Source organism: Drosophila eugracilis, unplaced genomic scaffold (assembly GCF_018153835.1).
Source record: "Drosophila eugracilis isolate 14026-0451.02 unplaced genomic scaffold, ASM1815383v1 contig_623, whole genome shotgun sequence".
Taxonomy (NCBI): domain Eukaryota; kingdom Metazoa; phylum Arthropoda; class Insecta; order Diptera; family Drosophilidae; genus Drosophila; species Drosophila eugracilis.
The window spans coordinates 115,807-131,301 of NW_024573507.1; the positions used below are offsets into that span (position 1 = coordinate 115,807).

General features: G+C 37.9%; 1 protein-coding gene across 1 annotated transcript in view; it reads left to right on the forward strand.

Annotated features, from left to right (window-relative positions):
• Positions 1–15,495, forward strand: part of LOC108117453 (catenin alpha) — a 60,984-nt gene that overhangs the window by 27,574 nt on the left and 17,915 nt on the right. Inside the window, exons 6-9 of the mRNA XM_041819359.1 lie at positions 6,355–6,506; positions 8,036–8,108; positions 13,738–13,805; positions 13,864–14,045. Coding sequence (XP_041675293.1) covers positions 6,355–6,506; positions 8,036–8,108; positions 13,738–13,805; positions 13,864–14,045 — 475 coding nt within the window. The remainder of the gene's footprint in view (positions 1–6,354; positions 6,507–8,035; positions 8,109–13,737; positions 13,806–13,863; positions 14,046–15,495) is intronic.

The following is a 15,495-nucleotide window of genomic DNA, read 5'->3' on the forward strand; positions in this document are numbered from 1 at the left end:
TTTGGATTAAGCATTTTTATGATGCCCCAAATGCGAATTGTTTTTTCCTCATCTATCCACGCCCACAAAACCCGGAAAACCTAAAATGCAAAAATCTCGGCAACTATAAAAGCTAGCTAGATAGGCTTTAAGAGATGCCACGAGTTTTCATCCGGCCACGCCCACTCGCATTAAAAGCGCTTCTGGATTATACCACGTTCAACACCTGATGATCAACTTAATGCATGTTTTAAGTCATTTACAAAAATTGATTCTGAAAACCTACATGCCTATACAACTACAATACGATGCATTAGCTGTAATATTTTCAAAACAATTAATGGATATTGGAATGGGCGAATGTAAATTAATGAATCTACGCAACCTCGCCAACAAACTTCGGTAAGGTCATAGAGAGCTTATATGAATTGGTGATACAAGTTTTTCCAAACATTGCACCCAAAGCTCAGTACTCGTGCTATAGTGGCGACCAAAAACGTTGAAGTCAACACCATCAACATCAGTATTCTAAATGGACGAAATTGTCAACTATCGAACTGAATTCTTGCATTCGCTCGATTTGCCAAGCTTGCCACCGCACGTTTTTACATTGAAAATTGTCGTACCCATCATTCTCCTTCGATATATAAATCCACCTCGACTTTGCAATGGAACCAGGCTCTAAGTCAAGAAACTGATGAACAGTGCAATCGAAATAACAATTTTGACTGGAAAATTCAAAGGTGAAGCCGTACTGTTGCCTCGAATTCAACCGTTTGCAGTTCCAGGTGCGACTAAAGTTGATATCTCACTAACTATATGTAAAAGAAAGTTCGGATTAAGCATGTAGGTTTTTATGATGCCCCAATTGCAAATTGTCATCTACCCACGCCCACCCTAACGCCCAAAAAACCAGGAAAAAAAATGCAAAAATCTCAAGACTTATAAAAGCTTGAAAGTTAGGCTTAAAAATACGTGTCGTAGTGTGATTCCTAGTTAATGTAGCATTCTGGTAATTTGGGAATTCGGGGATTCGTTGATATTGAGCAAATGCACGGCAGCAGAGGCAGAGATGCTCTGCTGCTGAGTGAGGTCCGATGGTAAGATACCAAGAGTCTTGAGTAAGACAGAGATGGCTGCATACGCTCAACTTAAGTGAGTTTATGACGTGAGCGCTTATGCTGAGTTAGTTGAACTTGGGTATTCGAACCGATCGGAACTCTCTGTGTAACTGCAAGAATCTATAACAGTACCAGACATACCCCCGCCCCCGACATCAGAAGTGGGATCTGCTTTGCCTACTGCTCATGCCACCGATCCGTATTTGTCAGCGTTGGAGCTACAAAACCGCAACCTACTGGAAATCATCAAAAACATGCAGACACCAAGGGCACCGCCAGCCGATGGAAAAGCATCATATGTGACTCTTCCAAAATTCTATCCTGACATCGCTGGAGCGGATGCTTCCTCTTGGTGTTCAACAGTTGATCTAATTTTTGCGGATAACGTGCTCGAGGGTAGCAACCTGGTGATCGCCCTAAGCAAGGCACTAGAAGGCTGCGCATCGCATCACAGTGGCTTTCCCAAATTTGTTTTGCCGGCATCACTTGGGAGCAGTTCAAGGAGCTGTTTATACAACGCTTTGTTGGAATTGAGACTCCTGCCGCCATGCTATTAAATGTTCTGAATGGTCGACCAAAGCCGGAGGAGGGCTTCGCCGAATACGGCAGCCGTATTGTGACGCTACTTATGCCAAAATGGAAAACCACGGATTTGGAAGAAATAGCGGTATCCGTGACTCTGGCTCACATGGCGCAAATAGACAACAAGTTGACGCGCTGGGTTTTTACAAACAACGTGAAAACTCGCAATGAGCTACAACAACAGTTACACGCACACTCTTTCAAAAAGCGCAGTATGGACGACGATTCAACAGGCTCGGAGCGCAAGAAGTTCAAGTTTCCGACACCGATGAAATGCAATTATTGTGGAAAGGCTGGCCATAATTACGCCGAATGTCGTGCTCGCTTGGAGAAGGGCCAGAGCCAAGGCAAAATCTACAGCGGCATCAACATGACTGGACCGAAGGATCGCTCAAATGTTAAGTGCTTTAAGTGTGACGAAATAGGACATTTTGCATCTGCTTGTCCAAAAGGCCGAACGTATGAGAAGCGGGTAGATATCTGCACAGTAGCTCCACCATCTGGAATAATAAGGGCATCCGGTGAGTCTATTCCATTTTGCTTTGCTTCGGGTGCTGAATGCTCTTTAGTGAAGGAAAGCGCCGTGGATAAATTTAAGGGAAAAAGAATAAATAACATTGTAAAACTTAACGGTATAGGTAATGATGCCATTTTTAGTACTCAGCAAGTATTATGTAATATAAATATTGAACAATACTGCTTTGAAATTTTGTTACACGTAATTATGGATAAATATCTGAAATACGATGTGTTGGTTGGTCGTGAAATCCTTAGCCAGGGCTTTGGAGTAACAATAGACGACGACAAATTCCAGATTTATAAAACAAAAAGGGTAGATGTTTTGAATGTAACTGATTACAGAGATATTATAAATGCTGATATTGATTTAGTCGAATCCGATAAAATGGCCTTATCAAATATCCTAAAGTGTTACTCTGATTGGTTTATCAGCGGTATTCCAAAAACTCGAGTCTCAACAGGGCAGTTAGAAATTAATTTAATAGATCCACTAAAGACAGTGCAACGACGTCCTTACAGGCTAAGCGAGGAAGACAAAAACCATGTGCGCTGTAAAATTGATGAATTATTGAAAGCAAATATTATTCGTCCAAGTTGCTCACCTTTCGCCAGCCCTATGATGTTGGTAAAGAAGAAAAACGGCACTGATCGTCTTTGTGTGGACTATAGGATATTAAATGAGAATACCGTTGCTGATAGGTATCCGTTGCCCCTTATCGCAGACCAGATTGCCAGGCCTCGCGGTGCCAAATATTTTTCGTGTTTAGATATGGCTAGTGGTTTCTATCAAATTCCAGTACATGAAAATTCAATAGAGCGAACCGCGTTTGTAACGCCAGAAGGGCAGTACGAGTTTTTGACCATGCCTTTTGGCTTGAAAAATGCACCTTCTGTGTTCCAGAGGGCCATAATAAGAGCATTAGGAACTCTAGCACACACATATGCTATCGTTTATATTGATGATGTGTTGGTTATAGCCGAAACCAAAGAAGAGGCGTTGGAACGGTTGCATACTGTACTCGAAACATTAAGTAATGCCGGATTTTCGTTTAATGTAACTAAGTGCTCCTTCCTTAAAACTCGTATAGAGTATCTGGGGTTCGAAATAAGTAACGGGGAAATTAGGCCAAACGCACGTAAGATAAAAGCATTGATTGATTTACCGCCTCCACAATCTGTGTCGCAGTTACGACAATTTATTGGATTGGCTTCATATTTCGTTCCAAAATTTTCAGAGACGCTTAAGCCTTTGTATCACCTAACGTCAAAGAAAATTGCAATTGTTGACACAGGCACCCGTTTTGATCATATTCGACCCGCAATACGCCATTGAGTTGCACACTGACGCCAGTTCAATTGGCTATGGAGCTATACTATTGCACAAAATTGACAACAAACCCCATGTCGTTGAGTATTTTAGTAAATGCACGTCTCCTGCCGAGTCAAAATATCATTCTTATGAATTAGAGACGCTAGCGGTAGTTAACGGTATCCGACATTTCCGCCATTACTTGCAGGGACGTAAATTTGTCGTATATACAGACTGCAATTCTTTGAAGGCTAGTCGCACAAAACTCGACTTAACGCCGAGGGTACATAGGTGGTGGGCATTTTTGCAATCGTTTGACTTTGACTTAGAGTACAGAAAGGGTGAACGAATGGCGCACGTAGATTGTCTATCTCGGAATCCAGTGCCTGAGAAAAATAATGATCAAAATAAAATACCTGAGGAAAATAGTGTTCAGAATAAAATACCTGAGAAATGAATAAATTTGACTGAGGTAACCGACAACTGGTTAATTTCGGAGCAACAGCGAGATAGTGAGATTTTAGATATATCAACTAAATTAAGAAATAATGAATTACCAGATAATTTAGATAAAACCTATGAATTACGAAAATGTATTTTGCATAGGAAAATACAGCGAAATGGCAAACCTAAATGTCTACCGGTAATTCCAAGGTCATTTAGATGGGCAATTATCAACCATGTCCACGAATCAATAATGCATTTGGGATGGGAAAAGACATTAGATAAGGTTTATAGCTATTATTGGTTTAAAAATATGTCAAAATATGTGCGTCGGTTCGTAGAGAATTGTATCACTTGTAAACTATCGAAGCCACCCGTAGGTAAAGTGCAGGCAGAGTTACATTCTATTCCCAAAATAGATATACCGTGGCACACGGTACATATTGACATAACAGGAAAATTGAGTGGTAAAAATGACTTAAAAGAATACGTTATTGTCTTAATAGACGCATTTACAAAATTTGTTTATTTTTACCACACTTTGAAAATAGATACGGAAAGTTGTATTAAGGCCGTAAGATCAGTTGTTTCCTTATTTGGCTTGCCTACCCGAATTATAGCGGATCAAGGTCGTTGTTTTGCTTACTACTCTTACTACTCATAGATGAAAAAGTTGATGACAAAATAGACAGAGAAAATCTAAGAAAAAAAGCCAAACAAAATATGGAAGACGGCGCACGATATGATAAGCGCAGGTTTGATAGTAATAAGTCGAAAATTATTAAACATAGTTTAGGCGATCACGTATTGATTAAGAATGAGGAGCGTCATCAAACTGAGCTTGACCCTAAATTTAAAGGGCCGTTTGAGATTGTCAAAATACTAGATGGAGATAGATATCTGTTAAAGTCCTTAACAAGTAAGCGAACTTACAAATACTCCCATGAATTCTTAAGAGCTTTGCCGAATAATGATCTAATACGCGAAGATAGGGACGGCACGATGGAAGATGCGTCTGACAATCAAGAAAGAGAATCATAAAAAAAAATAAAGTGTTAAAGGAACTACACTAAAGTTATTGTAATGTGTTAAAGGAACTACACAAATGTTAAAAAGTGTTAAAGGAATTACACTAAAGTTATTGTAATGTGTAAAAGGAACTACACAAATGTTAAAAAGTGTTAAAGGAATTACACTAAAGTTATTGTAATGTGTTAAGGGAACTACACAAAAGTTAAAAAGTGTTAAAGGAACTACACTAATGTTATATTGTAAGATGTGTTACAGGAATTACACAATTGTTAAAATGTGTCAAAGGAAATGCACAAATGTTTTATTTTACAAAAGAGAATAATGTTATAAAAGAATAACTAAATGAATTAATAAGATTATGTTTAATTGAAGAAATGTAATGAATACAGAAGATTTGATATTTATATAAGTGATTTTTATATTGAAAGCTAAACACACGAGGACGTGTGATAGGTCAGAATGCCGTGTCGTAGTGTGATTCCCAGTTAATGTAGCATTCTGGTAATTTGGGAATTCGGGGAATTCCCTGCTTCTGCTTCACTCGTTGATATTGAGCAAATGCACGGCAGCAGAGGCAGAGACGCTCTGCTGCTGAGTGAGGTCCGATGGTAAGATACCAAGAGTCTTGAGTAAGACAGAGATGGCTGCATACGCTCAACTTGAGTGAGTTTATGACGTGAGCGCTTATGCTGAGTTAGTTGAACTTGGGTATTCGAACCGATCGGAACTCTCTGTGTAACTGCAAGAATCTATAACAGTATCAGCATGAATAACATACCCTTGCCGCCGACCGACATACCTCCGCCCCCGACATACGTATTTAAGAGATGGCACTGTAACTTGCCACAAGTTTTCATTGGACCAAACCCACTCTAACGCCGACAAACCGCGAAAAACTGTGGCGTCCATAATATTATCAATCTCTATCGATTTACCAATGAACATTTCGCTATTTATGAAGAAATCTAGGTTATAAGGCTTCACGTGGAATGTGACGTAATTATCAGTTACTCAACATACTCTCTGTGACAATAGGTGGCGCTTTGTGAATTTCCACTAGCAAAATGAATATTTTAAAATTGCATAAAACAATAACGGGTATCTTATAGTCGCGGCACTTGACTATGGCGTTTCTTCTTGTTTTTTTTTTCAAAAAGATATGAAGTCTAATTTTAAATGAATAATCTGCCCTTTGGAATTTCTGCAATAGCATTACGATAACTTGAACAGTCCGAGGATCTGTTGCGAGTATCCAATTGTTCTAGTTCTTAAAAATAAATTCGAGCTTTATGGTTTTTATATTAAAAAACAGATTTTAATGTAAAACCAAACTAAAGAAATAATTAATCTGATTAAATATTTTTTCAGTTATGATGAAATTTGATCAACGTGTGGGTGCAGCAGTTGGAGCTCTTTCAAATAACTTTAATAAAGATGTTGATGAAAATGACTTTATAGATGCGTCACGCCTGGTGTATGATGGAGTCAGAGAAATTCGAAGAGCTGTTTTAATGAACAGAGTAAGTAAAGATTTTTTGAAATATTTTTACTTAAAATATTTTTGCATCCATAAGTCACATAAGTAAAGGTTATAATGCACTCGTTAAAAAGTATGTAACAGGAGAGTGGAAGAAGTAAAAACAAGAGGAAACGCTATAGTCGAGTGCCGCGACCATAAGATACCCGTTACTGTTTTACAAAATTTTAAAATATTATTTTGCTAGTGGAAATTCACAAGGCGCCACCTATTGTCAGAGGAAGTATGTTGAATATGCTTATAGTGACGTCACTGCCCATGTGAGGCCTTATAACTTAATTTCTTTATAAATAGCGAAATAATGTTCCGATTTGAAAAATCGTTGGTAAATCGATAGGTATTAACAGAAATAAGTTACACAAGGTCAAACGAAGGCATTCATAATAATATTATAGACGCCACAGTTTTCCGCGGTTTGTGGGCGTCAGAGTAGGCTTGGCCGGATGCAACTTCGTGGAAAGTTGCAAAGGCATCTCTTTAATACGTGATCCTAAACAAAATTATGTAGCTCTTATAGTTTTTGAGATTTTTGCATTTTTGGTTGTTCAGGTTTTGTGGGCGTTAGAGTGGGCGTGGCTTGATCGAAAAAAAACAATTCGCATTGGGAGCATAATAGAAGCCTACATGCTTAATCCGAACTTTCTATCTCTTATAGTTACCGAGATATCAGCTTTTCTAGAAAATCCGAAAACCGTCTTTTGAGCCTTGTGGGCGTATGGGTGGGTGTGGCCGGATAGTAGTACCACTAAAGGATGCGCTGCCATTTAAAGATTATACTTTTTGAATTTCAACTTTCTAACTGGCATAGTTCCTGAGATTTCAGCAATTTTAGTTTTTGGCGAATTGTGGGAGTTAGAGTGGGCGTGGCAGGATGCTGTAATAAACTTGCGCTGTCCCGGGACCTCAAGAATCTTCATGCTTAATCTCAACTTTGTATCTGCTATAGTTCCTGAGATCTCAGCGTTCATACGGACGGACGGACGGACGGACGGACGGACGGACGGACGGACGGACGGACAGACGGACATGGCTCAATCGACTTCGCTATTGATCCTGATCAAGAATATATACACTTTATAGGGTCGCAAAAGCTTCCTTCTATCTGTTACATACTTTTCAACGAATCTAGTATACCCTTTTACTCTACGAGTAACGGGTATAAAAACACCTAATGAATTAAAATAATTCTAATAATTTGCTATGGTAGATGTTTACGATACTATACACATTTTTTGTTATTGCTCAGCTTTTTGCTTTTAAACATTTTTAATAACCAAATAAATTAAAAAAAAATAAATTAAAATTTGTTATTATTGTGATGAAATTGGGTGAACATTTTATTTTCAGTTGCTTTATGATGTATTGCTAACTTTTCTATTATATATATATAATAGTTTTCTTCTTGTCTTTAAAACAGAATCAAATTCATAATTTAATGTAAACATTCATATTATGTCTAAAATAAAAAAAAAATTATATTTATTTTATATTAGTAAATTTTGTGTGTTATAGAGCTCTGAAGACCTTGACACTGACACTGAATTCGAACCAGTTGAAGACTTGACCTTAGAAACTAGAAGCCGATGTAAGTAAATAATTATTACCATAATATATACAATACAATATTTAACCATACAAGTATTTAACCAAAAGTAAAAATGTTAAAAGTAAAGTTCTAACCAAAATTTTAACCTTAATATTAAGTTTTTATTGTTTGGTTTACTTACGGTAGAGTGGATATAGCCTCATAAAACAACCGTCAGCGCAGCGCAGGGTTTTCTCTAGAGTCTTCATGCCTTACTATACTTCTGTACTGTAATATATAGGGTACAAAATAATAAATATGGACTATAAGCATTAAATAGTTCGGAAAGATTTATTAATTATGTTTCTAATGGTTGAAAGGGAGTAGAAGGTGTTATTTGTGTTAATAATTAGTGGTTATGGTAGATCCACCTTTTCTGTAAAGGTTTTTTGATCTGTTTTAAATTAGAGGTGGAGGAGACGAGTTTTAATTGGGTTAGGTACAGTGTCAATCAGTGTAAAGTTTGCGATTATTTAGTTTTTAAAAAAGTAATTTTCTTAAACTTACGTTGTTTCAATTTTGTATAATTTTTTTGGGGATATAATACTTACTTTTGATTTTGTTTTTAGGTGCTTTTAGCAAAAGGTCAGCTTTACAAGGGCTTTAATTTAGTACGTTTTATAATTTCATAATTAAAATGGGGGACTTCGGGCGATGTTGAATGGGCCTACACCGTTGTTCCTGCATTCAGAAAAGTGATATAATTGGCTTAAGAAACTGTAGTGGAGTTCTAAGAATAGACATTTTTTTTCTTCTAAAATAAAACGTTATGATTGAGTTTGTAAGTTATACCATACCAGACTTTATGCTTCTAACGGTTACCTTTTACACGCTGGTGTAAACTGAAATGAGTCTGTCGAATTTAGCAGCGTCTTTGGAAAGCGTTTTTTGGAAAGTAAGGATATTATTGAAACGTTCCTTATTTATCTCTTGTATATAGTTTACCTCGCTTAAAAACTTTTCAAAGAAAAATCTGCCCGTCTGCACCATTTTTACTGTAACTAGTTTATATTAGGTACGAAATTAACAAAAATGGGTTAAGTTTCTCTTGACGTACACTCCGGACCATCGCTGCCAAATCCTGTGCTTGACACACAAGACATTGCCGAAAGCAGGTTGGGCTGATCTGGTCCTGGAGCTACGACGTTGGCGGCTACGACAGCGGGCCGCCGATCAGGTGATGTACGGGGGTTAAGGCTTCGCCGTCGCTGCGATCGCTGCTTAGCACTTCGATGGACCTCGAGTTCGAGCTACTCTGCGGTCAAGAGGTCGTTGCCGACCGTCCGAGGGAACAGGTGCTTTGCAGACATCACACATGCTTCCCAGTCACCGCCGATGTGAGGTATTAAAAGGGCGAAGAGCTTAAACAAGTTTCCCATTATTTGCGTCAAGAGTTGCAGCTTGCTTCGAACGCAACGCATGCACGAACGAACAGTTCGGTGACATACTTCTTGAGCACTGACTAACCATACTTTTTCTCGCAGAAGGCTTACAAGAGCTCAAGGACCAGCGTTACAGCTTGTAACGTGCAGGTATGACACGTAACTTAACGAACTGCGAGCCGTTCGATAGCGACAATGGAGATTTGGCTTCGTACAGGATAGGAGCATTCAATAACCGACCACCAACTCACAACAACGTCGAGGAGCACCAATCTAATATATATTGCTGCACAAAAGGATTAAACTCCTGAATATTCGGCGATACCGGTCTCTGTTTCCGAATTGTGCCTATGTCGTCACTGAATTCGTGCGATTGGATAACTTCTGCAGTATTTTCGAGTGCAAAATTCTGTGAAATTTGCACTTTCGAATGATTCGGAAACCCCACACGAAAGCTCCCAGAAGCTTCAAATGCGACGAAAATGACTTTTTTTTCATTAGGCTCTGTTGTAGCGATAAAATTTCACGCCGACTTGCGTAAATCGGTAGAAACAACTTCTGAAGCTGGTTCGAAGTGTGAATTTACTTGAATTTCTGAGTATATATATCCGCTGGGTTTACTTTTGTAGGGACGTGTCGTCAAATTACAACGACCAAGGATGGCATTTAATCCAACGCAGTATGATCTCGGAGTCAGTCCATAGAACAACTTAATTTAACAACTTAATTAAAAGGTGAGCTGCACACAGTTGAAAGCGAGGCAAAGTTTTTGTCTTGAGGGGAGCTACTTTTCATTTAGCTTTAAACCAAGAGCAGTTTGAGTGCAAACGTAGATGGACGGTCCATATGCTTGTATGGCAGCGTCAGCGAAACCGTGTATCTCAATCGGGACTTGCGGATCTGTGTGAACGAATCGTGACCCCATGACTTTGAACAGTTGGAGAAGAGTTGCCTTAAGGGCTTTCCACAACGAATGGCATTGCATTGGTAGCTACTCGTCGAAATCAATTTTTGAAGCCACCGCTCCTGTAAAAGCATTTTCGCCTTTATGACTAAAGGACACAATAGGCCCAACGGATCGAAAAGCCGCGCAGTCACCAAGAGTATGTTTCTTTTTGTCGTACAAAGATCCAAGAAAGTGTCATCCAAACAAAATTGAATGTAATCTTTGCCAGGTAACCAAACCACTCTAAGGGTTTTAGTTACATCTGAGTCAGGGAATAATGGCATAACAGCGCTATCAGATGCGAAGATCTTTGGGCAGTTTGAAAACCACCTTGACAATTCGAAACCTGCCTCATGCAAAAAATTATAATTTTTTATAACAGTGTGACGAAATTGAACCTCTGTGCAATTCCCTATTTAATGTTCTGCTGAGGTGCAAAACACACATAAGGCAGGGTCGTTCCTGGCAGCGACCAACGAAAAACTTTTATTTCCACTCTTCTTCGTAGACGTATTGTTAGGCTGAATATGTAAAACTCTTCGGCGACCATGTGCTGCTATCGTCTATCCAAAGTCGTGTCACATTCTCTCCAAAGGGGAAGCGAAATATAGTCTAACTGTTCTTCCCTCATTCTCTTCGTTCCTGCATCGATTTTGCTCACGATATTAGATGATTGAATTTTTCAATATCGTCCAGAGTGTCATCTTTGTCGACAAATGTTTCGAAAAGGGTTAAAAAATACGCATTGCTGTCCGCTGAAGATTGGAAGAGAACCGCTCGGTAAATGGCATTGAGAAATGCGCTTCTTTGGCGGAGCCGCATCATACGCCTGCCTCTGTTTATTAGCGAAATCTGTGCCGATCTTTTCGAATTTTTGGTTTTTCGGGTTTTGTGGGCGTGAAGTAATCGGAAAAAGAAAATTCGCATTGTAGGCATCATAAAAACCTACATGCCTAATCCGAACTTTCTATAACTTATAATTACCGAGAATCAGCTTTTCTAAAAAATGCGAAAACCGTCTTTTGAGCTTGGTGGTAAGAGTAGGTGTGGCCGGATAATGGTAGCACTATAAGATGGTAAGATCAACTTTTTAGTTCTAATAGTTCCTGAGATTTATGCGATTTTAGTTTTTCGTGATTTGTGGGCGTTAGAGTGGGCGTGACAGGATACTAAAATAAACTTGCGCTGCGTATGGACCTCAAAAATCTTCTTGCTTAATCTCAACTTTGTATCTCTCTTAGTTCCTGAGATTTCGGCGTCGAATATATAAGCGGGATGCAAAGTCTCAAGAAAATAGCGTCGGGGCTAGGATACCGCAAATGTAGGAAAGAAAATGCCCGCAAAAATGTCCCTCAATTTTCTCCGAGCAACGGGTTAAAAAGAAATGAAATAAATCACTTTTTTGTGGCTTGAAATTGCTCAGTACGATAAGTAGGGGAATTAAAGAACAAGTTGGGTCCACGACGAAATTAAATTGAACTCCAAAATCGATTCACTTTTTTTCTTTTAATATTTATCTGGCAGGTAATAAACATATAATAAATATATAAAGTAATTTCTTAGTGCATGCAAACTTACTTTGTGTTAACTTATTGGCTGGAATGCTCACTATCTACTGATTTTAAACGAATGCAAAAAGGTCAAAAATAGGCCGAAATAGAAAAAGCCACAGATTAACTTTCTATTTTAAACATTCTATACCTGTATATCAGTATTGTATGTGTTTAGATTTTCCTGCTGGGCTTCTGGTTCTGGCTTTTGGCTGCTGCGTAATTTTGACCGTCACGGACATTTATGTTGTTTATGAAATTAATACAGAACAAGAGGAAATGCTATAGTCGAGTGCCGCGACTATAAGATACCCGTTACTGTTTTACAAATTTTTAAAATATTATTTTGGTAATGGAAATTCACAAGGCGGCACCTATTGTCAGAGAAAGTATGTTGAGTATGCTTATAGTGACGGCACTGCCCATGTGAGGCCTTATAACCTTAATTTCTTTATAAATAGCGAAATAATGTTCCGATTTGAAAAATCTTTGGTAAATTGATAGATATTAACAGTAATAAGATACGCAAGGCCAAACGAAGGCATTCATAATAATATTATAGACGCCACAGTTTTCCGCGGTTTGTGGGCGTGGCCGTATGAAACTTCGTGGCTTTGGTTAAGTTTTAGGACTTGGCGAAGGACACAGTATGTTGCGATTGATAAGGAGTTCTGATTATAACTATTTTATTCACTTAAATTATCTTGTTCTATGAACAGATATGAAGACAAAGACGAGAGAGGGAGAGCGGCGGCCGAATTCCCCTGGGCGACGAGCTTTATTGGGTCCCGTTCCCTCTTCACACTTAAAGAAACCTATCCAAGAAAGAACATAGAGTTTGAATGCAAGTAATGAGACCTTTTTAAATCTGGTGGAAAAAAATCTCAGGAAATATAGGATATAGAAAGTTAAGGATGCATATTCATGCTTATACCAGCACTCGTAGACTGAAAGGTGTGATGTATTCGTTGAAATATATGTAAGCGGTAGAACAAAGCTATTTCGACCCCATAAAGTTTATATATTTTTAATGAATAGCTGAACCAATTTTACACAGTCCGTCTGTTCGTATGAGCGCTGAGATTTCAAGAACTATAAGGGACACAATTTAGTTAGTAAGCATGCAGACTTTTGAGATGATGATACCGCCTACAAGACACGAAACACCGAAAACTTAGGTCTCAGGAACTACAAGAAGGAACTGCATCGAAAAATTAAAAACGCTGAGATTTCATGTAGTATAAGAGAAGTATAAGGTGGTTTCAACATCCATCATTTCATCATTATAACACCCATAATATTAAAATGTATGTCCTGATTTGATCTAATTTTTAATTAGATCATTGCACAGACGGCACAGTCTTTGTTTTTGTTTTTTGTTAAACTCGTTTTTTCTGACAAATGGTGACTCTAATAAAATGATTTTCTGTGTGAATATTTGCTAGCAAAATGTATATAAACAAATTTGACAACACAATAAGGGGCACTAGTAGCGGCACTCAAACAAATGGATTTTTGCAACTCAAAATCCAATCGAACTTAAATCCGTTGCGCAATAGACAATCATTTACCATGATCCTGAAAGGATGCTCTGGGTACATTAGCTTAAAAACTATTTGCACAATAAAGAGTGCATTGTATTTCTTGTTTAGTCACTTTGGCAACATAAGGCACTAAAAAAGATAATCAAAAGACTACATTTTTAAAACATCCGAAAAAACGAATAGTTTTCTAACTTTTCTATATTTCAGCGAGTGCCCATACTGGAGACCAAACAGTTGACGAATATCCAGACATAAGTGGAATATGTACAGCTCGAGTAGGTCAAATTACAAAATGAAATCAATTATATGTTCCTAATAAGATTATTATTTCAGGAAGCCATGAGAAAAATGACAGAAGAAGATAAACAAAAAATTGCTCAACAGGTTGAGTTATTCCGTAAAGAGAAACTTACATTTGATTCAGAAGTTGCTAAGTGGGATGATACCGGAAATGATATTATTTTTTTGGCTAAACATATGTGTATGATTATGATGGAAATGACCGACTTTACAAGGTAAATTATAAATTAAACTATTTGTTTTGGTATAGAAAGCTCGCCAATTCCAAAAATTTGTAAATTTGTGTCTAACAACTTAAAGTAAAATATATTTGTACTAGTTATTTGCATGGTAAATTATATTTTTTTCGTTTCCGATCTTTTAGTATTTATTTATATGTATATCGACGCACTGACGCCAGCAGTCACAACTAAGGTGACATCGGTAATTGCCGTTGTATATTAGTTGAAATAATTGCTTTGGCGAAACCTCTTTGACTATTGAACATAGAGTTGCTTGAAATAAGGCGCAAAACAAATAATCTGTTTTTAGCTATGTGCATGCCAAATTTTATTTCGTTTACCTTCTCTTCCTGCTGATTGGAATGCATGCACATGCGTAGCACAAGTATTTTAACAGCATCTATATAGAAATTTTTTCACACTATTAAGCACGCAAAAATCAAAAAACGGAAAATAACAGTATCGTTGCATAAAACCTGAGAAGCGACAATTTCTGAGATCGCTTCTTTTTGGAAAGAGATATATCCAGAAATCATCCAAAATTTAATCGATTCAGTACTGCGACACCTGCAAAAAGTTATTGTAACCAAGTAAATTGCATATTTTACTACATTCGGTTTTCCTTTCTATTTTTAAGTTTAAACTTATTCATATTAAAAGGTACTTGTCAAAATACTGATGCCATCACTTGAACATTGCTTAAGCTCATATATTTTTTTAATTCATATGACAAAATGGTGAATTCATTATTTTTCTTTACTACTAGTAGAGTAAAAGGGTATACTAGATTCGTTGAAAAGTATGTAAACGAACCTATAAAGTATATATATTCTTGATCAGGATCAATAGCGATGTCGATTGAGCCATGTCCGTCTGTCCGTCCGTCCGTATGAACGCTGCGATCTCAGGAACTATAAGAGATACAAAGTTTAAATTAAGCATGAAGATTCTTGAGGTCCCTACGTGGCATCCTGCCACGCCCACTCTAACGCCCACAAATCAGGAAAAACTAAAATCGCTGAGATCTCAGGAACTAAAAGAGCTAGAAAGTTGAAATTTAATATGTATAATCTTTAGATGCCAGCGCATCTTATGGTGGTACTATCCGGCCACACCCACCCATACGCCCACCAAGCTCAAATGACGGTTTTCGCATTTTCTAGAAAAGCTGATATCTCGGTAACTATAAGTAAAACCCGAAAAACCAAAAATGCGAAACCCTCGGGAACTATTAAACTTATAAGGTTGTGCTTAAGAATACGTATTTAGTAGATGCTACTGCTACTTGCACCTAGTTTTCATCTCGCCACGCCCACTCTAACTTCCACAAACCGCGGAAAACTCTTATTTCTGTTAGTCTCTATCGATTTACCAATTTTTCAAATCGGAACATTATTTCTCCGACTTGAGGTGGCGCTTGGGGAATTTCGACTAGCAAAATTAA